The sequence below is a fragment of the Sinocyclocheilus grahami genome, unplaced genomic scaffold, assembly GCF_001515645.1.
Source record: "Sinocyclocheilus grahami isolate Dianchi unplaced genomic scaffold, SAMN03320097.WGS_v1.1 scaffold515.1, whole genome shotgun sequence".
Classification (NCBI taxonomy): domain Eukaryota; kingdom Metazoa; phylum Chordata; class Actinopteri; order Cypriniformes; family Cyprinidae; genus Sinocyclocheilus; species Sinocyclocheilus grahami.
Genome location: NW_015505694.1, coordinates 948,742 through 974,751, shown reverse-complemented (window position 1 = coordinate 974,751; position 26,010 = coordinate 948,742). Strand labels below are relative to the sequence as shown.

At 40.8% G+C, this 26,010-nt stretch overlaps 1 protein-coding gene across 1 annotated transcript in view; it reads right to left on the bottom strand.

Moving 5' to 3' along the window:
* The window catches only part of LOC107554828 (protein diaphanous homolog 2-like), a 255,638-nt gene that overhangs the window by 69,275 nt on the left and 160,353 nt on the right, over positions 1–26,010 (bottom strand). The window contains exon 6 of the mRNA XM_016237459.1: positions 6,245–6,369. Coding sequence (XP_016092945.1) covers positions 6,245–6,369 — 125 coding nt within the window. The remainder of the gene's footprint in view (positions 1–6,244; positions 6,370–26,010) is intronic.

Below are 26,010 nucleotides of genomic sequence, written 5' to 3'. Positions count from 1 at the left end.
TTTGTTAATTAAAATCTTAATGTCTCCTGCCACACGCGGTAAATTAAAGTTAGCCATTGTTGTTGAACAATGCCGTCCCCTGTATACAATATAGTACCGGAATAAACAAAAAGGCCATGGAAAGGAAGTCAAAGATATGGCCTGAATCATCTTTTCATCTGTTTACTTCAGTCCGGTTCTATATCAGTAAATGAAAGAAATGAGATGCAAATTGCGATTCACTCGCTCTATTTTTTTCAAGCAAATTTATCTAGAACTAGAGGCAGACACTGAGAGTTATTGTGAGGTAAACATAACTAGCACAGGATGCCACCACATTCCGCTGACCTAATTCCATAATTAACAGAGGTTTGAGACTAAGCAGAGGCATGTTCACAGAGAGGAGCTGGAAATACCGTGCAGGCTGCTGCAAACACATCTTCATCAATTCATTAGAGACTTTGTACCCAAAGGTAAAATAATAATCGCCGCTGATGATTCCTCACCTCGATTTTCAAGATCTTCGGGAGCAATCTGTAATGCTCAGATGTGCAGAAAGTCGCACAAGCCAAGCTTTCTAAGAAACCCTATACGACTTGTGATTTACATCAGGCAGACAAAATGTTCTCCCGCAGCATTCTGTGTATTTCCGCTCCTCTCAACCCATCAAACACTGCTGCCTAAAGCTACTGCATCTCCACAGCAGGTATTAAAACACACAGCGAGAATGTGTGCCAGAATACTACAACGCGTAAAAGGTGCTATGCTGGGAATCAAGTGTTACACTGCCCTGCTGAGCACTGGCCGACAGGATGGAAACCACAGCCTTTCAAAAAGAAATGCCCAGTGCACAATAGAACAATGTCCTCGGATATTTCTCTCCTGAAGAATGATTGTTTATGCCAGTGAGTCCAGGTCTGCTGAATGTATGCTCCTCTGAAAGCAGAGGTTAAGAAAACAAGTAAATCACACATTGCCTATAGAATGACCAGCCTAGCACTCTAGCTCTAGTACGTCCCTCAGTGGGTGATTTCCTCTGCCTAACGAGGCATTGTATTCTGGAGCTACGAGAGAGGATTTGTTTATAGGCATTTTAAAGAGATCCACAATAAAGTCCAAAGCTTCAGGGAATCTTTAAAGAAACTGCACCCTCTCATCTGAATAGTCTGTTTATGGCTTGTTTATGGTTTGTGGTGAAAAGAAAAGCCATGCAGAAACGTGAAACAACAACGTTTTCAATTATTTATATACAACTGTATTAAACAAATGAATTCTGATAATTAAAGGGACAATTACTACAAACAGACAATTACTCACCCTCAAGCCATCCTAGGTGTATATGACTTTCTTCTTTCAGACGAATACAATCGGAGTTATATTAAAACATGTCCTGGCTCTTCCAAGCTTTATATAATGGCAGTGAATGGGTGTTATTTAATAGTCCAATAGAAGTGTTCCTCGTCCTTTGCTCCTGTAAAGAAAACTTGGTTCTCGCGAGACTAGCATATTCTCACCGGAGCTCACGCTATACCTACGACCCATGTCATCTGGCTGGAATGCCACTTCCTCGTGTACGCGCGTACTAGAGATTACGGTATATATAGTTTTAAATATGGATATTTTTCTTACAGAAACACATTGATTTCGCTGCAGGAGGACGTTATTAACCACCCGGAGCTGTGTGGAGCACTTTTTTATGATGGATTGGCACAGTTTATTGGACTTCTATTGGACTATTGAATAACACCCATTCACTGCCATTATATAGCTGGGAAGAGCCAGGAAATTCTTTAATATAACTCCGATTGTTTTTGTCTGAAAGAAGGAAATCATATACACCTAAGATGGCTTGAGTGTGAGTAAATTATGGGGTAATTTTCATTTTTGGGTGGACTATCTATTCAATACAAATGTTTAACAATAATATTTCAATTAATTTACTTCATATATACTTCTTAATTTTAATAAATGCATATATTTTAAGCATTAATTTGAATGAAAAGTCAAACATATATTTTACCAGAAATAAGGAGAAGGACCAATAAGTTTGAGTGGCTTGATTGCTTTCCTTATGGTGGCTATAGCACTATGACACACTATGAGATATCTGTGTTTGATATACATTATTAATAACTACCATAAATAACAGGTATCATTATATAATATAATAAAATCAACTATATAATTAAATAGTTGATTATCCTAACTGAAGGCTGAATGATTACGGTCACAGGCATACATTTATCAGTATTTAATGACTTCAAACATAGCTCATCTAATCCAAATTAAGATTCAGAACTATCTATTTTTAAAAGTTCCTTTCCCATGTACTGTATTTATTTGAACTTTTCTGTTCCTGCATGTGCTTTGTCATTAGAGAGGTGGCAGAGGGAGAAATTGGCCGGCTGATTGGTGTTTTTCAGTCCCTAGAGAGAACAAAGGTTAAGTTAAATACCAGCACACTGAATTATAGCAGAGCGAGATCTATTAGACAGGCCCCCCTCATCCGTCAAAACTCAGTATGGATGCCAAATGCCGCTGCAACCCTTCCGCTCTCCATTAAGTTCCCAGTACGCCAGGTCCCCAGGCAGGCCACCGTCAGCACTGTCCCTCTGCTGAGTTACAGCTCCCATGAGGCCGCTAGTTCATTTAAAAGCCTTTGTGGGGTGCCATTAATTCTGATAGATAGATATCACTAAACTGCTGAACAAACATCCTACTCAGTCATTTGCATACATTACAGTAATGGTGGAAAAAATAAAGCATTCCTACTGATAAGAGTTGCGCATATGAGCTACTCTGCCAGTATTTCACCAGTTATTTAGATCAGTTTAAAGCAGAGGACTGTAATAACTATACGGCTTTGTATGCTGGTGTATCTTGTATGTATGAAATGCATTTATGTAATGGAAAAACTCCCCATCCTCACTTTGAATGCATTTATGTGGATATTCCAGCAATACAAACAGCACATAATATCCTCCAAAGCATGCAAAAAAAAGAAGGATGGGAAAAAAACATTAATTCTTAGCAGGTAGTGTGAATTATGATGCACAGGGATCTTTAGTACTTATAATATATTAAATAATGTATACAAGGCAGTGGGAGTCGATTTCATTCTTCCATATGCCCATAATGCATCTGCAATTACTCTCCCATATCTGACCTAATACCTTAGACAAACATACTCTCACATATACATGTTCATATTGCAAGAGGGAATTACTGAGCAGGCGGTAATAAAATTAGCTTCCTTTATTTGACTCTAAAAACTAACCCTTATGCATATCAGGAGTTTATTTCTCTCTTGCAACAGTGTGTTTGGTGCATTTCTAAACCGGCCTTGATTTGCTGCCACAATCATTTCTATTTAATGGATCAATATATCAACGGTGCATCGCCATGTAAGCTAATAAATGCATATTTGTTCCAGAGTCTTAAGCACCTTAATGTGACTCTAATATGATCTTCCCATATTTGGTGAGACTTTTTAATATTGCAAAATGTCACCTCCACAGTTTCAGAGGGGTGTGAAATGTGTACTGCTATTATTACATCCAAAAAAAGCTGACTCCTACCTAGGCAAAATTCCTCTACCGCTCTCACATGGCCTCTCTCTAGTTAAAGGCTTTTTATCTCATAAAATTTGGTACATAGTAGTTCATTCTCTCCTCCCATCTCGCTGGCAGGGCTCTAAATCTGCAGTTTGAGCTGCCATGAAAACTGAAAAGAAACAAATGTTCTGCATATGAAACGCCACAATCATATTGTGTTGGGTCTCCCTGGAGCAGCAGAGAGTAAAAAACAAAACAAAAACAGAATAGTGTGATTTCAGGGTAGATTAAATCACATGGATCTCAAGGCTACAGTTCATAAAAAAGGAAGAAATCTGAAGATTCTGACAGTGCCCACCTGGAGTAGTGTGATTTAGATGAGTATCTACAGGCAAAGAAAACACTGTAAACATGGTAACATCTGTCTTTTTCCTCATTCACGCAAATTTCCTTTCCCATCCCGTTTAAACAAATCCTCAACCGCGAGGCTAAAAAGCACATGTTTTTAAAACACTTCCTGCACTACCACTCTAAAATAGCATCTCCACACCGTAGTCATTTGTCAAGGTCACGTCGAGGTCAAACTCATAAAGGAGAGAGCAAGAAGCCTGTTGCTATGGCGAGCAATGGAGTGCATATTGCAAAAAGCATGCGCACACACACACACCCACCTCCACGTTCACAAATTCAATCACTCCCTTTTATAACATCTAGCCTGCTGTCCACAATGGCCGAGTGAAACAGCTTTTGGTCTCCTTTAGCTCAGTGACAATGTCTGCCCTGTCATCCGCAAAAGAGCTGGCGCAGCTGTGTTTGAACGTGCTGTCAGTCAGCATCTCTGCAGCCGAGCTCTGACGCTTCTGAAAACGAGTCGCGACTGGTGCACAATGAGGGTGGAGCCGTTCCCTTTCAGCCACGGCTCTCTCGCTGGCTTTTCTTTCTCTGCTGCTAAAAAAACCCCTCTTGAATCATCAAACGGACGTGACTGTATTCAGCTTCAGCTGTGTGCTGGCTCTGATGACAGATCAGGTGAGACAGGGACGTGATGTGGCTGCATTTGCACTCGGGGCCCGGTTGGCTTTTACAATCCCCTGGGGACAGCACAAGGCCCCAGCACTGCCGCAGTGGATCCGCGCCTCTCCATTTCCCCTCACTCAAGTTCCAATCCTCCCCGAGTCCTGCTAATCAATACTGTCACTAAGGCCACAGAGGTATTCTGGCTTGTTTTTGTGCCGCACTGCAGGCAAGAGCAGCTCATTGTTCTTAAATCATACAAACCTAAGCAGCCCTCTTTGACTCAGAGCAGAGTTTTAATGTGTGCCAGGGCTATTACTCTTATGCCACCCAAAGTGCAAAGTAAGCCCCCATAAATCTCGGCGTTAAGCTTGTGAACAAAGAGCTAAAATAAGGTTAACTACTGTCTTTCCTGTGCTTGGGGAACATATGGGAAGTCTCTCAGACTTGATAAGTCATTGATTAATGGTTCTTACTCGTAGTTAATAACACCGCTGAGGAACGGCAAGAATCACAGTGGGAATATAAAAGGCAGGCCGTCGCTCAGAACCGGCACAAAAGTCAAACTTCCCTAAATCAGCACCATTTTGCAGCAGATCCGCTTTGGCCCGCATAAACATTCACATGTCAGAAAGTAAAGGTCAAACAAGTGTCTAACTTCCTCACTTAGAGTTTGAGAAGTGCTGTGGCATCTAATTTGATTTGAGGGCAGCGATCTCTTGTGTTTCTGTTATTGAAAAGGGAGAGATGCTTTGAGAGCTGATAGCCCTCAGAAAGTTGAAGAGAGGAGGCCTGTGGCTGGTCAGCAGATGAAATCAGCATAGGGTTATAAGTATAGAAGGCTAAGAAGCCCTCCATTAGAGTCTGTGGGGAGAAAGCTGTGCAGTATAAATAGCTCCCAGGCTGAACTCCCTTTGGAGAGCTTGAGAGACGAGGAGAACGCTGATAAACATCTCACTTTGAGACAGCCTATCCAAGCCTATACAGTATTTTTGTCTTGTTTTCCAGTTAAAACATTTAACCATCCACAAAACAAGATAAATTTACTTAAGCCAAACTGTGTGAAAATAAGGCCTGTTTTCAGAGAATATATTTTGATTGTTTTTTTCTTATTCCATGTTTTTTTTCTTGTTGTATAAACCTAATATGTCTTGTTATATTTATTATTAAATAAATTAAATCAAAATATAATTTCTGAAAAGAAGGAAATAATCAATAATTTTGTTTAATGGGTGTTTAAATATACACTGCCATTCAAAAGTCTGAGGTCAAAAATATATATTTTTAAATAAATTAATATATTTATTGAGCAAAAATGCATAACATTTATTTAAAAAATGACAGTAAAGACATTTATAATGCTACAAAAGTTTTCTATTTTTCTTATAATTATAAGAAATGATTCCTGAGCATTAAATAAACAGAATTATTTCTTTATGTGACACTGAAGACTGGAATAATGGCTGCTGTAAATTCAGCTTTGTCATCATAGGAATAAATTACATTTTAAAATGTAATTAAAATAGAAAACTTCAAATGTTTGTAGTTGTAAAACGGAAAACAAAACAAAAATATTGATTAAGAATTATTATTTTTTTTTTTCATAGCTTACTGTGAAAGGGACCTCATTCCTGCACAGAAGCCTACTAAACTTTCTAGCATCGGAGACAGTAGAAGTAAATGTACTCAAAGGATATCGACATTTTTTCAACAAACTTATCCTGCTTGTCTTCAGTCTTGGGGAAGTTCTGGATGTCGTTCTCCAGCCTCTGAATATGCCGTTCCATTGTGTCCAGGCTGGCTTTCAGGATCTGGGCAGATACTGTTAAAGGCAGATTGAAAAGAAACAAACAATGGGTTATGGGTATCCCGCATTAGTTTGTGGTCAAAGATGTTATCCAACACAAGAAACTATTTTTTATTTGAAATGAGTCTTGAGTTTACGAGTTCATGTTTAATTGTACTGAGCCTCAGTGTACTGTTGGGCTTAATTATATGTTATTTTATTTATATATGTATGTATGTACGTATGTATTTGTTTATTTATTTTTTAAGTGTCTCAGTTTTTTCTCCTATACTGTGTAGGTGGTAGTTTTCTGCCTAATTCATACTGTTTGATGAACTCCAGTGCTCTTATTTACAATTCAACATCTTGACAAGCAACATATTAAGTCCAGCTTCTAACACAGCCCTCAGAGATCTTTGGATATGAAGTTTGTTAAACACAACCCATCTTTTTCTGATAAACATATTTATATTATTAATCTGTTAATTATCTTAGCAAAGTTGTATATACATAAGTCAAATGTAATTCAAAAGAAACCATCATATATTACATTTTGTAACACTGATCTTAAAATATACTTTGAAACCCTTTCTAATATTAGGTCACAAAATAAGAAGCTAATAAAAACAATACAAATTCTAAAGCTTTTCAAAGTTATGTAACTGTCCTAATGTATGTATTATTATTATTATTATTATTTTTATATTTTTTAATAATATATATATATATATACATATATATATATATATATATATGTTTGTATTAATTTTGCATTTTTTGTTGTTGCTGTTGTTCTGTTTTGCATGCTTTCTACAGGATCATGTGGCACTGAAGACTGGGGTAATAGCTGATGAACATTCAACTTTACGGTCACATGAATAACTTACATTTTAAAACATATATGTTTTAACAGAAAACCATTTTATTTACATTGTATTAATATTTTACAATATTATTCTTTTAACTGTTTTTTTTATGCGCATAAGAGACTTATTTCCTAAAAAAATCACAAAAAAACTTGCCAACATCAAATTTTGAACAGTATTTTATAGAGCGCCCTGCTGTTTTTTTTTTAGTCTGGTTAGTCTAGCTCCAGGATTCAATCTCTTGTTATTTCCCAAGGTCAGTGCTAATAACATCTGCTTTAACTTTTCCTACTCAACAATAAAGCCAAATTAGGAGGAAATTGGGCAGTAGCAACAAATCTACTCAAAGCACTAACAACAATATAAAGGGTAGACTCTGTGTCATTAGTAGCATGCTGGAGGAAACCAACAACTGGGGATTTACTGTCCCCTAATCAAGGCTTACAAAGCCGAGGTTAACACTCTGTCTGAGGACAGGTCTTGTGAGAGCACAGAATCAACAGAGAGAAAATCGAGCAAGAGGGCAAATGTACAAGTTTACGTTTTTTCAATGATGCTACAAGCTTGTCAGGATGGCTTTAAAAGCTAAAACACTGTTGGTTTAAAATATTCTGATGGCATGATTTTTATAGGGGGTGAATGAGAGAATTGTGGGCAGACAGATGATGGAAATGGATAGGCAAGATAGCGTGGTGTGTGCCTCTCTGGACATGGTACTGTGGGAGGAGCAAGAGTGAGGAAAAAGCCAGCTCTGAGTTCAGCTAATAACAGCACTGACTCGCTCATCTCACAGGCCTCGCCACTGATGAAGTGTAAACACCAGGGAACTGGTGAAGAAATCTCAGCTCGAGCATGCATCTTTTGGAGGTAACGGCAAGATAATTTTCTATTATTTAAAGAAATTTGAAAAAATGGTTCCCACAAAAATCGCTATGATGTTACAGGAATTAATGATATGTTTGATCAAATAAATGCAGTCAACATTAAAAATAACTTTTTACTGACACCAAACTTCTGAACAGTAGTGTAATTAATAAACATACTTATGATTTAATCAATACCAAATAATATATAATTCAATCAGAACCAAAAATCTAGAAATAAAGATCTAATAATAAATTAAAAAAGCCTATTAGGGTGCCACCGCTTTATGCCTGACAGGCTGATCATTAGCTAATTAACATGCTAATGCCTAACTCTATTGAAATCACCTGAGTGAGTGAAATCTCATGTGCGGAGCACAACAAGTGTGGCACGCAGATGTAATCAATCGTTTCTGAGGTTCCATCTCTGTTAGGATACTGACTTAGAAAGCAGCTCCCTATGTACTGTAGGATGCTCTCTATGGGCCTGGCGCAGACCCCTTGTTAACCACAAAAGTGGTTTAGGACCACACAAACTAGAGAATCTATGAATAGATACTTCACTTCCCAATGTGAGCACTTAGGAAATTAATTGCTTAGTTTAATTACTACAATAAATAGGATAATGCCACGGTGTCCAGTACAATCAGGATTTTGAACGTTATTATAGCTATAAAAAAAGTTGGAGTGGAAACAGTGTGTGGTACTGTGTGTGAAAATTAATAGAAGAGGAAAATGTTAATATTTCTTTTGATGTTCCTCCGAAACTATGGGCTCGTTATGGGTCAGTTTCTGCTTTTCAGCAATAAATTTGTATGTCTCAGAAGCAGCTTTCCTCTTCTTAATAGAGAGCCCTGCTGGAAGCCCAAGCAGAATAAAATAGGCATCCTTTTGGGATATCATTAGTAAGATTAACAACAAAATAACACTGTTTACAGGGGACCAGTACTGCTGCATTAATAACTTGAACATGCTCATTTCACATGATCTGGAGGGGAGGGGGAAAAGATAACCCTGAAACAGATTCCCTGTCTTATTCGTAGTAACCATTTCTGGGACGTAGCAATTTAAACTAATGACTGCTGTCTGTGCACTTAAAAGTTTTTAGAATTGTGTGGAAAAACAGTATGTCCAGCTATAGACAGCCTCTAAAAGCTGCCAGGGCTGAGCATATCCACAAACTTATAGAAAATAACCAAAACAATCCAAGGTTTTTATTTAGCACAGTGGCTAGATTAACAAATAACCAGACGCAACCCGATCTAAATATTCCCTCACAGTTTAATAGTAATGACTTTATGAATTTCTTCACTGATAAAATAGATAACATCAGAAATACAATAACAAATGTAGATTCTACAGCGTATAATACTTCAGCTTAATTTATCGCACCAAAAGACAAAATGCAGTGCTTTACAACTATAGGACAGGAAGAGCTAAATAAACTTATCACTGCATCTAAACCAACAACATGCTTGTTAGATCCTGTACCCACTAAATTACTGAAAGAGTTGTTACCTGTAGCAGAAGAACCGCTTCTCAATATTATTAACTCGTCGTTGTCTTTAGGTCACGTCCCAAAAACATTCAAGCTGGCGGTCATTAAGCCTCTTATTAAGAAACCACAACTAGATCCTAGTGAACTGGCAAATTACAGACCCATCTCAAATCTTCCTTTCATGTCTAAAATTTTAGAAATACTTGTGTCTGCTCAATTGTGCTCCTTCCTGCAAAAAAAATGATCTCTATGAAGAATTTCAGTCAGGTTTCAGGCCCCACCATAGCACAGAAACTGCACTTGTTAAAATTACAAATGACTTGCTTCTTGCGTCAGACCAAGGCTGTGCCACATTGCTAGTTTTACCTGATCTTAGTGCTGCAGGGTCTGTTTAGTTGCTGGAAGACCTCTCTTAGGGGGACCGTAGCACACAAGCAACTGGTCCACCCTTCTCCACAGGGCAGCTCTGTGGACGTATGCATCCAGTGCTCGCACTGGACACATACAATTAAGCTTATGCTGGTCTGTTCCCCCGAAGGGAGGATGACTGAAGGCCTGAAGTACGATGGGCTGCGGTGCTGATGAGGGGACTTTAGGGACATACCCCACACGAGGGTACGGAAATGCTTTGGCCAGACCGGGCACAAAGTCAAGATAGGAAGGGGCCACAGAAAGGGCCTGTAAATCCCTAACTCTCTTAAGAGAAGATATCGCCAGAAGAAAGGTAGTCTTTATTGTAAGGTGGCGATCAGAAATTTCTTTGATAGGTTCAAATGGAGGCTTACAGAGAGTTTCTAGCACCACTGCTAGGTCCCACGTCAACAACCTCAGTTGAGAGACCAGAAGCTACTAGTTGTTCCCCATCAGGGGCCACACCCATAACTTCCACAGCTCCGGGCGGGGGTGATAAATCCTGCCCTCTGCCTATGAGAGGAGGTCCCTCCTGACGGGAATCTCCCACGGAGAGCCGTCGAGAAGGGAAATCAGGTCCGAGAACCATACTCAGCCTGGCCAGAACGGGGCCACTAACAGTAGACGGACTCCGTCCCGGCGCACTCTCTCCAGAACTTCTGGGAGCAGAGCGATCGGGGAAAGGTGTACAGACGAAGCCTCGGACACATCTGTACCATGGCATCCAACCCCAGTGGAGCTGGATGAATCAGAGAGAACCAGAGGGGACAGTGCGATGTCTTCTGAGTCGCAAACAAGTCCACCTGAGCCTGACCAAAAATACTCCATATCTGCTTCACCACCTCGGGGTGAAGCATCCATTCCCTGGGCCTCAGCCCCTGCCTCGACAGGATGTCTGCTTCCATATTGAGATTCCCAGGAATGTGCACTGTTCTCAGCAAGAGGAGTCTGTCCTGGGACCACACAAGGATCTGGTGTGCCAACTTGTACAAGCGGCATGAACCCAGACCTCCCTGGTGGTTGATGTAAGCGACCACCGCTGTGTTTTCGGTGCGCACCAACACATGGTGACCTCTCAGGTCTGGGAGAAAGTGTTTCAGTGCTTGAAACACGGCCAGCATCTCTAGACAATTGATATGCCACGTTAGATGGTGACCCCTCCACAGACTGCGGGCAGGGTGGCCACTCATGACCGCACCCCAGCCGCTGAGGGACATCTCTGTCGCTAGCATCACGCGGCGACAAAGAGCTCCCAGCACCGGGCCCTGAGCCAAGAACCAAGGTTTCCTCCACATGTCTAAGGCACGTAGGCATCTCCGCGTGACCTTGAACATGCGAAGTGGGTTTCCCCTCGGGGAGAACCCCCTGGTCTTGAGCCATCACTGTAGGGGCCTCACGTACAGCAGGCTAAGAGTAATCACGTAGGACGCAGCTGCCATCAGACCCAGCAGTCTTTGAAACTGCCTGACAGTGAGTGACTGGCCTTCTTTCACTCTGACAAACGTGCCTGCATCGGGGTCGAATCCCACACCACGCCCAGATAAGTGGTCCTCTGTAATGGAGAAAGCACACTCTTCTTGGCGTTTAGTCTTAACCCCAGCTCTCTCATGTGAGCGAGAACGACATCTCGATGCCGAACCGCTACGTGCTCTGAACGAGCTAAAATCAACCAATCGTCGATGTAGTTGAGTATGCGGATGCCCTGGAGTCGCAACGGAGCCAGGGCAGCATCCACACACTTCGTGAAAGTACGGGGTGAGAGTGCAAGTCTGAAAGGAAGAACACGATATTAGATATGGAAATATGCGTCTTTCAGATCGATCGTGACAAACCAGTCCTCGGACCTGATCTGGGACACGACTTGCTTGAGTGTGAGCATTCTGAACTTCAGTCGCAACCCCCCACCCTTCTTCGGAACAATGAAGTAACGGCTGTAGAACCCGGAGTCTATCTCGTGCGGAGGGACCACCTCGATGGCCTCCTCCTTTACGAGAGTAACTACTTCTTGTTCTAATACCAGAGCCTGCTCGAGACCCACTAGCATGGGGGTGACCCCGTTGAATCGAGGCGGACGAGAACCAAACTGGATTCTGTAGCCTCTTTCTACAGTACACAGGACCCATTGAGACACATTTGGCAGTAGCTTCCACGCTGCTAAATAATCTACTAAGGGATTCAGTCTCTCGAGACTGATCTCTGGTGTGCCCACCGACAGGGGACAACCGAACTAGCTGCTCTGGGGACCTCTGCAGAGGCCGCGAGCCTCTCAGTGCCGCTACATTGCCAGGCGGTAACTGACAGATATGCTCGCTGGAGACCGCTGCGCCCTGGAACACCGGCAGGGTTGGCAGAACGATCTCTCGAGGGCACTGGGGGGAGACGTGCACCGTGTAATGCGGTGTGAACCTCTCTGCCCCAGAAGGGCCTGCCCTCGCTAGTCCTACACTCAAATAGTCAGGACCTGTTGGTCGAGGACCTCTTAGCCTGAAGGATGGTCCACAGATCCGGCTTAGGCTTCGAGGCCCCCAACCCAGAGCGCTGCTTCTGCCTCCGGTTCCGACGTGGGGGAACACGGGCGGCAACGCTCTGTTTTTGCGTCTCCCTATTTGAGGAGCTGGTACGTGGTGGGGACTGCTGCCGCCCAGCTGCCCCCGGAGCTGAAATACGGCGAGGGAGGAACCGCTGAAATGCCGCCGCTTGTTTACTAGCCTCCTGGTCCCTGTCGACGGCTGAATTAACAGCGTCGCCGAACAGGCCAGAAGGTGCAAGCGGGGCGTCGAGGAGGAAGACCCTGTCTTTCTCTTTCATATCAGACAGGGTCAACCACAAATGCCTCTCTGCTGCCACTATAGCTGCCATGGACCGCCCAATGGGGCAGGCAGTCTCTTTGGTGGCACAGAGAGAGAGAGAGATCAATATTATCAGAGCTAAGCTCCTCGCCTTCATCCAGCTCTTTAAGCAGGTCGGCCTGGTACGCCTGTAACACAGACATTGTGTGCAGACATGCACCGTCCTGACCCGCTGCCACGTACCCCTTGCCCACCAGCGCTGATGTTGTACGCAGCGTCTTGGAGGGCAGTGCCGGAGCCTTTAAAGACAATGCCATGCCTGGGAACAGATACCTAGCTAGCATCTGTTCAACCCGGGGCATTGCCTTATAGCCACGGTCAGTCAGCCCTGCCACATTACCATAATAATCTGAGGCAGGGATGAAGGAAGCGTGCGCAGGAAGCATTCATCCAACCTGCTTCGCTGCAGCTCTGCCTGCTTTTCGGCGGGCCAATCGATTTTTTATTTGGCCACGGCACGAGTAAGCATAGGGACCCGCCCGTATCCATTCCCTCCGCCAGATCCAACTGCGAACCCACGAATGCAGCCGCCGCTCCGACTCGACGGAAGCTGGGCCAGCACCGCGAAGAACGCTGGCGAAGGCTCCCTCCTCAAAGAGAGCCCTCCGGGAGCGAAGCGTACGCAATGGGAGGCGCTCGCAATGCGGTCAGCCGGCCCCCTCAAGAGCCGACTCTGCATGCCTCGCTCCCAAGCAAACCACGCACAGGCTGTGTGTATCCCCACTCGTGATGTAATGTGGGCAGGGAGGAAAACACAACCTATAACCAGGCTTGCACTTGCCCTTTGCATGCTTTGTCTTAGCGTGAGCTTCAGACATAGCTGTTTATAGACTTTTTCTCTCACAATAGACAGACAACAATAAATATGACTGACACACACAGAGCGCTTCACTGATTGACAGAAAGCTGACGCTGGCTCCGCCGCACGTGCTTTTATAGCTTCCTGGTCATGACGTCACCCGCCCGTGACATCCTGCTCAGCTATTGGACTGATTTCACATGTGATTCAGAGCGTGGTCACAGAAGGCGTTCCCCTAGCGTTTCCGACGCAGCTCGAGTTCCTGAAGAGGAAACTTAATTTGCTGTAAAGTTGCTTTGCAATGATTTGTATTGTGAAAAGCGCTGTACAAATAAACTTGAATTGAACTGAATTGTGTGCTTCCATAACACCCACTAACAGTGTGTGCTCGAACATTCGTCACCTCCTCAGATTAACAAATATTTAGGCTACTGGCTAGTTTCATTACTAAAGATTCAAACCGCACGCAATTTTCACTTTATTGCACTTTGTTAGGGCATGTTCTCACAAGGCTCATTCTTGCGTTCCATCTGTGCTATTTATTTTTTATTCTTTTTTAGTCTATGTATAGTCTCTTCAAGGCCTGTCGGTTCACTCAACTAAACCGGTATCACAAAACGTTGTTTCTTCATCTCAAATCACATAAAAACTGCAGTGATGTAGAAACCTGCATGTGAATACCGTCACAGCATGAGCTGAGATCTGAGTGAATTTAAAGATCAAGGACTCGACAGCATTAGTGCCCATTGTGATGGCATTACACAATAAGACAAACTCCTTGCTGGCTGGCTTCTTAAAGATTTACAGTCAGGGTTTAGTGCCTGTGAGCCCTGCCCTTCTGTTAGGGCTTGCTCTGTGCGATATTAATTCTCAGAGCCAGGGGACAGACGAGGACTATTTCATTAAGCCCCTTCCCGTCTCCTCTCGCCATAAACTGCCATGAAGTAACGTCGCTTGTCATAAAAAAAGAAAGAAGATGCGCTTTGCAAAATACCAAATCATCAGCTGTAATGCCAAGGTGTCAGTGTTACTGTCAGCCATTTGTTGGAGGGCACCATTTCCATGTGAGATTTATAGATAAGCATGATCAATTTTTCATTGCTGTAGCTGCAATGCTTGGATGATACAATGTGAATTGAGATTTATTTCAGAGCAGGATGCCCTGGTATATAGCATAAGGCTTTGAGATTGAAATAATCTACACCAACAAAGGCAAACAAAGCATATAACAAAAGACAAGGTCACCCGTGAACAACCATTAAGTGGTTTACAATAGAATAATTGCTTCTTTATCTTCCTGCTCGCGAAGATTTGAATCACACACGAGTGTTAATGCATGAACGAACGATCAGTATGTATGCATCCATTAAATGAATGTGAATGTGTATGAATAAGACGCAGAGGAGGAAGAGTGTGTGAGCAAGAGAGAGCAAGAGAGAGAGAGAGAGAGAGAGATGATGAGGTACCTAAAGAGGTTTATGCATGAAAGCTATGGTCCATCACTTGACATATGTACACCGATAATTGGCAGGAAAGTGGGAAACTTTCATTAAACTCCAATTAGACTGGAGTTCATTGCATTCATCCTGTACAAAAAAAGTTTGATGGGGAGAAGGAAGCAGAACAGGGTACCGCCAGATTTCTTTTAATCTTTTAATTTGGTATGAAATGAGTTTGAGGCTCAGGAGACCCTTAAAATAAAGACATTACAGATACCCAAACTATCCCCTCTCCAATTTTTCCTTATTAGCTTTAGAAGGTAAAATGTAGTTCTTCCAATAATGTCTCTTCACAATGAAAACATGCCTCTCGTTGGACAACCATGAAAGCAAAAAACTTCAGACTTTAAAACGTCTTTAAAACATGTACTTAAATACACTACGTCCTCACTGAAGCGCAACTGAGGATTATTGATTTTAACATACAATAATAACCTCTAAACAAGCAAGCTACTTGTAAAGCACTGAACTGATAGACTTTACTGCAATTTTGAGGCTTTTCTATTTAGTTAATGGAAAGTGAAATCTATCCAGTTTGTTTAGAAAACATTTGTGCATCTGCCAGCATTCCTTTGGCACTTAAGAATGAGTGAAGGTAATGGGAAACAGACAGCACAGTAATGGCATATACTTGGCATATATACTTTAGCAGTACAAAAAGACAAAAGCATATCTACATCTCTACACAAGGGCCTTTCAGGTAGAGCAAAAGAGCTCAGATCACAATGCATAAAGACAATAGGGTGACAAAGCAATGCAATTACTATATTATGACTAAATGCTGTTCTTTTTTTTCTTTTTTTAATTGAAGCAAAAGAAAAACATGTGAAAAAAATATATTACTGGTGAAGACTGGTAATAATAATAATAATAACTTCAAACATTCATATCACTAAATACTGAAACCAAACAGAGTATAGCTTATGCAGAAATCAATTAATTTCAATGCAGACAGAGTGCAAATCTACAATACATTTTGTGCTGAACATAATTACTAGTCACCATCAATAGGCTGGTGCTAATCGGATGGAGAGGGGAGAAAAAAGCAACAAATCCTTTTACGTTCACTCCATTTATTATATTAATATGTGTTTTCCTGAAATCCCTCACTTTGCAAATCACAATTAAGGTTTTATTGACTGATCTGATCATTTGAGAGCTTTTGCATTTAAAAACCTTAAGGTTGAAATATGCTTCAAAATGAGTGGTTAGCCACAGGAGATCCCAGCTGATGAAATAAAAACATTTCTGGATTGTTATGAGTAAATAAAAAGGGATAAAACGAAGACAAAAAGGGCTCCATGAGGAGGGGCACTCTAATACCACTGAATTAGGGATGTTCATTTTAACCGTTTAACCGGTTAACCGACCGTAAGAATTTCGGCCGATTAATACAATCAGTTAAACGGTTTAAAAAGTAATTTAATTATTTATTTTTTCAGTAATTTATCAAAATATTTAAAAAGGTTTGCTGCTTGGTTCAAATGCGCTATGCGACTTAAAAAAAAAAAAGTGTTTTTAGGGGGAAAAACATAAGTATAGCAATAGCTATAATAAGCTATAACAATATAAATGACAAGCCAAAACCAAAATGAAACCACCGTTGGGTCTTTCATTCCATACAAAATCAAATGTTTTCGTATCCGCGATGTATTTGAATGACAAATTATTTATTATGTAGCCTAGGCTTCACTCGCGTTCCAATATCCACGAAAAAAAAAATAATTTGCATAACATCACGGCAGTACTGTGATAACACTTAACGGCACAGATTTTACTACATATTTTTTTACTACATAGTTTTTTTTTACTACATAGTTTTTTCCCATATGTTTGACTGACTGTATTTTATTATGATAATGAACAGGCTGCATTATCAAGGTAGCAATGCTTAACTGTGTGTGCGCATGCGGCGCCGGCGCAATCACTTGAATTTTTTCCTTCTAACAGTGGAAGAAACTACTCCTTTTAATCCTAAAGATAATCGGAATTGTAAAAGGTTTGCCTTTATTTGTGTACATTCACAATAAACACAAATCTGTGCTTTTGTAAACTAAGCCTAAAGAAAAATAGGATGCCGCTTTCTGCCGTCTGTTTCCTTTCATGCAGCACAAAAATGAACCGAAACTCTGTATATAGGCTACTTGTTGCACAGTTTTTCTTTCATTTTCTTAATTTATTATTTAAGTAAAAATGTATTTCTCGTTTAGGCCTATTCATTCGTTATATACACTGAACAAAATTATAAACGCAACACTTTTGATTTTGCCCCCATTTTTCATGAGCTGAACTCAAAGATCTAAGACTTTTTCTATGTACAGAAAAGGCCTATTTCTCTCAAATATTGTTCACAAATATGTGATATGAAGACCATGTTCTGTTGTTTGCTGCTTTTTGCGCATGTAAAACAAATGTTAGTATTTTTAATGGGTCACAGACACTTATCCTTTCTAATTTAATTCAATCCTAATTTAAAATAATCTTGTCGGTTAACGGTTAACAATCGGTTAACGAGCGTCGGTTAGGAAAAATAACCGAAATGAACATCCCTACACTGAATCCATTGTTAGTGAAATTTAAACAATCTTACACCACATGATTCACTGCAAACTACTTCTAACATCTGAAATTTGAAAGAAAAAGGATCAAACAACAGAACCCTAAAACCATAATCAAATCCCATTTCCCTCCTGAATGAGATGAGCAATGCTAGATTACCCATTCACATTCACGTCACATCAACAGCACACCTCATGCAATACAAATACTGGTGAGGTCTGTCTATGCTGGCCGCTGGCCATCAAGCGTGTGATTGGGAATCGTCAGCCTCTGTCCGCTCTCCTTAATGGACGCCCATTTTGGAGGAGAGGATTTGCCATACAGGAGCGGTGACGCTGGAAATAAAAGTGTTCGTTCTCTCCTCTGCTTCCCTTAGGGTCCTGCAAACAGAGCTGGCCGGGTGATAACGCCACTCTATTGTGAGAAGCTCCTTGGTTCAATGACATCCCTTCACAACTGAGGCTCTAAAAGGACCTGGATTGGATGCAATTACATAGCTCAAACTGCAGATAGAGATGATAGATAAAATGTGAAAGAGAAAAAATATATATCCACAGGTCAGAGATCCAACCATTTCTCTGACCTGAAAGAGAAAATATTTTTTTTAAAAGAAGGCAGATATCTGTATCCAACACATATGGAATTGCACTCATACACTTTAGAAAACATATTGCTTTTGGCACCCACTGTGAAAACAGATAGCTAACGCACAATCTCAGAGAGACACACAAATGGAGCCAATTATAATGCATTTTGATATATGAGAAAGTATAGACATCAACCCAAGGTGCTGACAATTCCCTGGGAGCGAAGAAGAAATCAGACTCGCACAGGGAGAAAGGTAAAGACGTACAGAGGGCGAGCAGTAAAGAATGGTACACAGGCCTATCGATCTTTGCCCTTTAGAAAAGAAAAGAGTGAAAGCCTTTCAAGTTACACAAATGCGTGACTTGTAGTTCTTTTACAACACGTCACTGGGCAGAATCACTAAACTGTCTAACGAGCCGCGAGTGATACCAGTCACATCGGTCACCTGGCTCATGACAGCCCAAATAAACAACTACCTGAGCAGCTCCAGAGATTCACAGAGGGATAACAGAAAGGGATTAGCCACTGACAGAGAAATACACCTTGAGCTGGGTCTGTCGGCCAGGGGCCTCAAGGGACACTGAGGGAAGTCTGGGCTGTGCAGGTGCAGCGGGTACAGGGTGTGGGTGGGCCATGTTTTTGTGTTATGAATACCAGTGAGCAGATTGTGGAGCTGGGGGATATTTATAGGTAAACACACACCTTTGTCCTCCACTGCTTCACTACCCACACGCCCTTGTGTGATCGTGCCCCTACTAAGGGCACTAGCACTAGAGCTCTGACAAAGCTTTTGACAGATAGGGAAGTGTAAGATGCATTTTGAGAGTCTGGAAAGAGCCGGGTTAGACTGAAATAACTTGCAATACAGCGTGTGTATATATATATGGGCACAGTTTTTGTTTTATCCAGCTGCATTTACTCAGTGCAACTTATAACATCCAAGTGAAAGACATAACACCAACATGTCAGAAAAAAAAAACGTATCACAGAGTTGGAAAAATGATCAGCCCTTTGTGTCAGTATTTTGTTGAACCACCTTTTGCTTTAATAACAACCTTTTGCTTTAATAACAGCCTTTAGTCTGTTGGGATATGTCTCTACTAACTTTGCACATCTAAACTTTGCAATATTTGCTCACTCTTCTTTGCATAATTGCTCAAGTTCAATTAAATGTGATGGTGACTGTTTGTGGACTGCAGTCTTCAAGTCATTCCACAGATTTTCAATGGGGTTTAAAGTCTGGGCTCCGACTAGGTCATGCAAGGACATTCACCTTTTTCTCGTTTAACCACTGTGTGGTCAATTTTGCTGTGTGCTTCGGGACACTGTCATGTTGGAAGGTAAACCTTCTTCCCATTGACAACTTTCTGGCAGAGGGCAGCAGATTTTCCTCAAGAATTTGACTGCATTTTGCCCCATCCATTTTTCCTTCTATCCTGACAAGTGTTCCAGCCTTGCTGCAGAGAAACACCTCCATAACAGCATATTACCACCTCCATGCTTTACTGTAGGAATGCTGTTATTTGGATGGTGAGCTGTATTGGATTTCAGCCAGACATATCATTTGGTGTTCAACGATATTTTCAAATAATTAAATTTTAGTCTCATCTGCCTCAGAATCTTCAAGCTGCGTTTTGGTAAAGCTCACTTGTGACTGCATGTGGCCTTTCTTGAAAAAGTGTTTTTTTTTCTTCTTGCAACTCTCCCATTCAATCTACATTTGTGGTGAATTTGTGATGTTGTCACATGCACACAATGCCCACTATTTGCCATAAATTCCTGCAGCTGCTTCAGCGTTGCTGCAGGCCTCTTGGTCACCTCTCTGACCAGTTTCCTCCTGGCTCTTTCATCCAGTTTGGAGTGACGTCCTGATCCAGGGAGGGTCTGTGTTGTATCAAATACCATCTACTTCTTAATTATAGACTTCACTGTGCTTCTAGGCATTGACACAGCCTTTGAAATGTTTTTGTATCCATCTTTTGACTTGTGCCTGCCCACAACTTTATCCCGGAGATCTTTTGACAGTGCCTTGCCTCCCGTAGTTGATTGTTTGCTTCAGTTGAACTACCAAGGCCTGAAATGCTCCAGGAAAGCTCTTTTTATGCCGAGCTAATCAAAATGACCACAGCTGATTGTGCATCATTGAGAAGGTGATTAGCTACACCTGATTGAGTTTACAAGTCATTTCCACAAACATACAGGTCTTATTTAGATTTTATTTTCAAGAATGTTTTAGAAATGAAGACAAAAAATGTGGAGGGATGGCATACAATTTGTAATGTTTCAAACTGCCATTTGCTTCAAATATATAATTTTCATGTGTATATAGTGTGAATGTCTCATTGTGCATGATTATAAGCAGCAATTTTGTCACTGCTCTTATTTCTAGCTCAACAGCTCCCTCTGTGAGAAAAATCATGACCTGAGAAAGCACATCTGCCCTTGTTTGGGCACATTTAATAGGAAGCTAACTGATAGTTTCCTTTTTGGTTGAAAGAAGTTTAGTTGAATCAAGTTTACAATCTAATCAGCTTCAGGAAACAAACAAACTAAAAGGCTTGGAGGTACAGAAGTGCACAGCTGATTTGAGCTGTTTCATGGATCGCCCATTATGTGAAACAATACACTGTAAGGACACACCTGACTTCATTGACCACTTCCTAGCTTTGATTTAAGGCTGAATAAAGCCTCAGTTCATCGACAAAGTTAATTCAAATAAATGAGAGGCATTGAAAATACACAGCCTCTAGTGTCAGTGTTCTCTGCTCTCGCTGCATAAATGTCCGCCATAGATAATCAATGAGGCTTTGTAATGACGATTTTTGTTCATTGGGGAAGAGGCTTTTAGATGATCGGTCAACACTGGCTTTGTTCTGGATACAGGGCTGGGTAAAACCCAAGAGTTATTTTTAGATGCATGCAACAGCCCAGAAAACACATGAAAGTGAATGCAGCATCAAAACTGACCATTAAAAATGATGACTATTATTAAGAAAAGAACCATGCATGGAACATTAGACTGACTATTAGATAGTATTACACAGATCATTCTGGTCCTGAATTTTGACACAGCGCTCCAGTCATAGTAAAATACACAATATAACACCTGTTTATTACTGTGCAGCACCAATATTAACCTTATAACTAAATTCTGGCTGAAGGATGAAAATTTATGAACTTTGCTTATTGAAATATAACAATGAAATTTTGTCTCTTTAATAGTTTGCTATACAAAAACTCCTCTATATAAGTAAAAGTGTGCATATAGTAATGCAGGATAGATAGATAGGCAGTGGAATGCTAAGTTGTTTTGCTTCACGAATAGTTGGCTTCGTGTTTTGGCAGCCATTTGCCTCTGACCATTCATCCTCTTCACGGGGAGCTCTGAGACTTGCGGGCCTGGAGGTACTGGGGAGAGAAATTACAGTTGTGCCTTTGGTCTTTGTGTGCCTATTCACTATCCAGTCCCAATGCATCTCCGCACGGTGCCGCATGTACTGCATTCTGGCCTGTGCTCAGGCCTGCTGATTGCTGCGACTCTAGCTTGATTAATGGTGGATTTGAAATGAAAATGATCTATTCATCGGAGGTGTGAGGCAGTCTGCAGTCTTGATGGACTGTCTGCACAGGCCAAGGAGCCATGCTGGAGAGCTGGAGAGGTGTGCCATTAGAAGAGCAGATATCTCTCCACGCACACCATCAGTGATACAACTCGTGTGCAAAAGCAAAAGAGCTGCGATGGAAGTGCAATTTAAGGCAGCTTCAAGGACATTAGTCCCCGTTCAGACTTCCTGCTTTTGGGGGTGAGTGGGGTAAAGGCCGTCTGACTCTAATCTGAAATTAAACAGAGAGCACAGTCATCTCTGTCCGCTTTGTGGTCTGAATGCAGCTACTTATCGACACGCCGCTGGTTCACAGCCCAACACTGATGATAAACCCAAGTGAATCAAAGCCAGCATCTTCACTCACAGTATTGTCATCTTAAAACACCAGTAAAACGTGCACTTAATGAAAACATGAAATGGAGAGGATATAAGCATCTCTGTGAGAGTTCTTCTAGCCATGGGACAGTGTTTTTTTGAGGAATTAAGGCAAGATGAAACTAGAAGGTGATTAAAATAGCCTATTTTAAATCTAAAGCACTAGACATATTAAATCTGACTGATCTGCAAGAAATCCATTTGCATTGAGCGGCACAAGTTGACCGCTCGGTATCTATGGTGTGCAAAGCTTTTGAGTCTTCCAAGGAATTCAAGCAAATTGAAGAGGCCTCTCCATCCGCATTTTCATAGTGAAGCACCAGGCTGCAAACAGCTCTTTAGATCAATTCTATGCAGTCAACCATGTGTGTTTAAATCAGCACGGGGGAAACCGTGCACACACTGTTCCAGGCAATGCTGCCAACTCCGGTGTCTATTAAAATAGATTGTTCTCACAGTGCGTGACCTTCTGCTTGTATTGGTACTGAGGCTCAACATTACTACTGAAATTAGGATACCCTGTGTCCCCCTTAACAGCGTAATAAAGTCCATACAAAGTGATTTATATCCCTTCACCAATGAAAAAGGTCAGATCAAATCCCACACCTGCAAGCTCTGTCTTCATTTAGCGAGGTCGCGTGCAGACGTAACAGACCGTGACATTTGCACGGCAAACACATGTATAAGTAAGTGTATATTCATGATGTGTTTAAAAGGTAAAGTGCCTTGTATTGATTGGAGATTGGATTGCCCATTTGCTTTTTGTTTTGCACCCAGCAGATGCACAGCCTCGAGCATTAGACTGCAGAGCTATAAAGAAGACTCTGTCGCTCACTCTCTCTCTACCTCAGGCAATCCTTAAACTCATCAGCGTTTTAATGAGACTTTCAAGCAGGGAGATGAATTAACTGCCTGCCTCTTTTTTATTTATAAATTTTTTTCTGACTGGCAGAATCCCTACAGACTGTACTGTAGAAGCAAACAGAAAAGTCAGACAACGCATTATTTCAGATTTTATCTGATATTCACAATAGTCTCAAACAAATTAAGAGTGGGATCTCCTCCACCTGACGGTTATGGCTTATTACTCAACCCCACCAAGACCCCCCCCCCCTCTAATTTCACAGATTTTCCTACATATAAAACACTTTTCCATTTATCCGGGTATGAAATACTCGCTGGTGGATGGCTGGTGGAGGGATGCTGAAATTTAATAATCTTAAAATCTAAAGGCCAAAATAGTATCTAGCATTATTGTTTATATAATTACTCTCACAATATAGCAAACAGCAATATAAGCATTTGTATGGCATATTTTAAATGCCTTTGATGCAAAATGCACAACAGCATGTTGTTTTAATTGACAAAATGTTACGCTAAAGACATTTCGACTATTCTTCTCTGGTTTGTACAGAACTTCACAATGACTATTTACATCATAAGAGGACATTATTATTTATTAGTTTCACCATAAACTTGAGTCACAGTCTAAAAAAAGAAACTACTGGAGGATTTTATACAAAATGAAGGCTATTTTATATAAAATGATTACATTTTATAGTACTTTGTGGAATATATTTTATCGTACTTTACGTGGAAAATGCTGTTTTACAAGAACATACATGAGAGGGGCTAATCAATGAGGGTTTCTTTAGGACAACAACGGAATATTCCAGTGATTTTTTTGCAATATGGACCTGAATTAAATGCTATAATTGTTAATATGCTCTAAAAATTTAACCGAGTGGTTTTCTGAGAATCCATTTAAGATCATGCAAACAAAATCCAACTTTTATTTACCTAGGTAAAATGTCCTTCAATGGTATGACCCAAGTCACATGATCATTTAACATCTATCAACTTTCACTGGCGTATGTCATTCTACATCTGACAAACACTGATTCTAAGACCTTTACACAGCGAACCATCCTTTTGAACATCTTAAACTGCATAACCACCTAAAATAAAGAGATCGATATTGCAGAATGATGTCTCATTTTCTTAATAGAAATGTTTGATTTAGTTAAAAACGCAATGTGAGCTGTTAGATGATGGATGAAACACCCATTCCAAGCCTTCTCAGCCAAATGGCTGTGGGGTGGAGTAGTGTTTGCCTTTCTAAAGTCCTGCTGTCTCTAGGCGGCTTCTATGCATCGACTCAATTTAATAGCCATTAACTAAGGAGCTCTGTGACTCTTGGCATAACCGGATAACTAACAGCCACAAGCTGCGTGCCCATAAGTCTTTCTTCTTGCATACCCCAATCTTAAAGCTTAATAGTACCCTAATGCTAAGTAGAGAATATACGAAAAAGAGAGAGAGGCGAGCGAATAGACAGTGTTATTAACTTGCTGCCTCTTAACGCATCAATAAGTCATGAAATGATGTCTGCACTTTCTGGCTGTTCTTTCTTCAGAGAGAGACAATCAATAAGTAAGCTGTATGTGACTCATTAAGGGGACTTCACTTACGATTATTTAAAAGAAAGTTTAAGATATGTGCATAGCGCTTTGTTATTGCCGTTTATGAAACAATTGGATTAAGGTTCACTAAACCTTCTGAACATGTCTTCTCATAGCATGTGAAGAGAGACAATCGTGGTCTATTTCACAGTCTGGTGGATCTCTGAGAACGTTAAAGGAATAATTCATCCAAAAAGAAAAATCTGCCATTATTCACTCATCCTCATGTATGCTGGTATTTTTCACAACAATAGAAGATTAAAGAATATTCACAGTTTTTGTCTATACAAACCAACTCAGACCACATCTGTCAAGCTCTAAAAGGGACATAAACACCATATAAGTATCATAAAACTGGTTCATACAACTGAAGACATATGATAGCCTATTGTGAGTGTTTCAGGGCTTGACACTTCTTAAGTTGAAATATTTAGGAGCGCATTAAGGAACTTTAGGGGCGCAATGAAAATGGAAACTTTTTTATCATAATTATGTAATTCAATCAAAGCCTTCTAAAAAATGTAATAATCGCAGAGTCCTGTTTTTCCATGCCCCAAAAATGATAAATTACCTCTTAAAATGATAAAGACGTTTGTTATACCATATAAATAGACTTTAAAATTTCAAATTTTTTACTTGTTTTATTCGCATACATGCTCTTAAATACATTTTACAGTCTGCACACATGTATTTTAGTGTAAAATGCGAAACAAATATGAAACAAATATTTCAAATGTGTAGCAAATTTAGGCTCTGTGTTTGTTCTTTTTGAAGATGTGTGGCCGTTTTCACTATGAACTGTAGGATGGACACTCTTACTAAATAAATTAATTAATAAAAAGCATGCAGGTCTGGAGCAACTTGAGGGAGAGTAAATAATAACAAGATTTTTCATTATTGGCTGAACTAAACCTTTAAACAGGGAAGGACATGGAATCATTCTTTGCTCTCAGATGTGTATACTTGAAGAGTGATGGCTGACCTCCTCATGACAGAAGCTCCTCCCGCTCCTTTGCTTTGACACGCTGGCCTTAGGTGACTAAGAGAGAGAAGAGTCTGAAAGGAGAGAGCAGAGCCATAGCAGCACCAACACCTAATCCCCTCCTCCTGAGATTTTATTGGCAGCTCTAGCAGAGAATGGCAGACACCCATTATAACATAACACATCAAAATGGCAATGTAGCACACGTAGAAAAGGCCACCTGAAGACAAACACAGCGGCCCTCGCTTTATCTGCTGTGAGCTTGCAGACAAACGCTGCATCAATTTGGCCAGCAACAATCGATTCTCTCTCTCTTTCTCA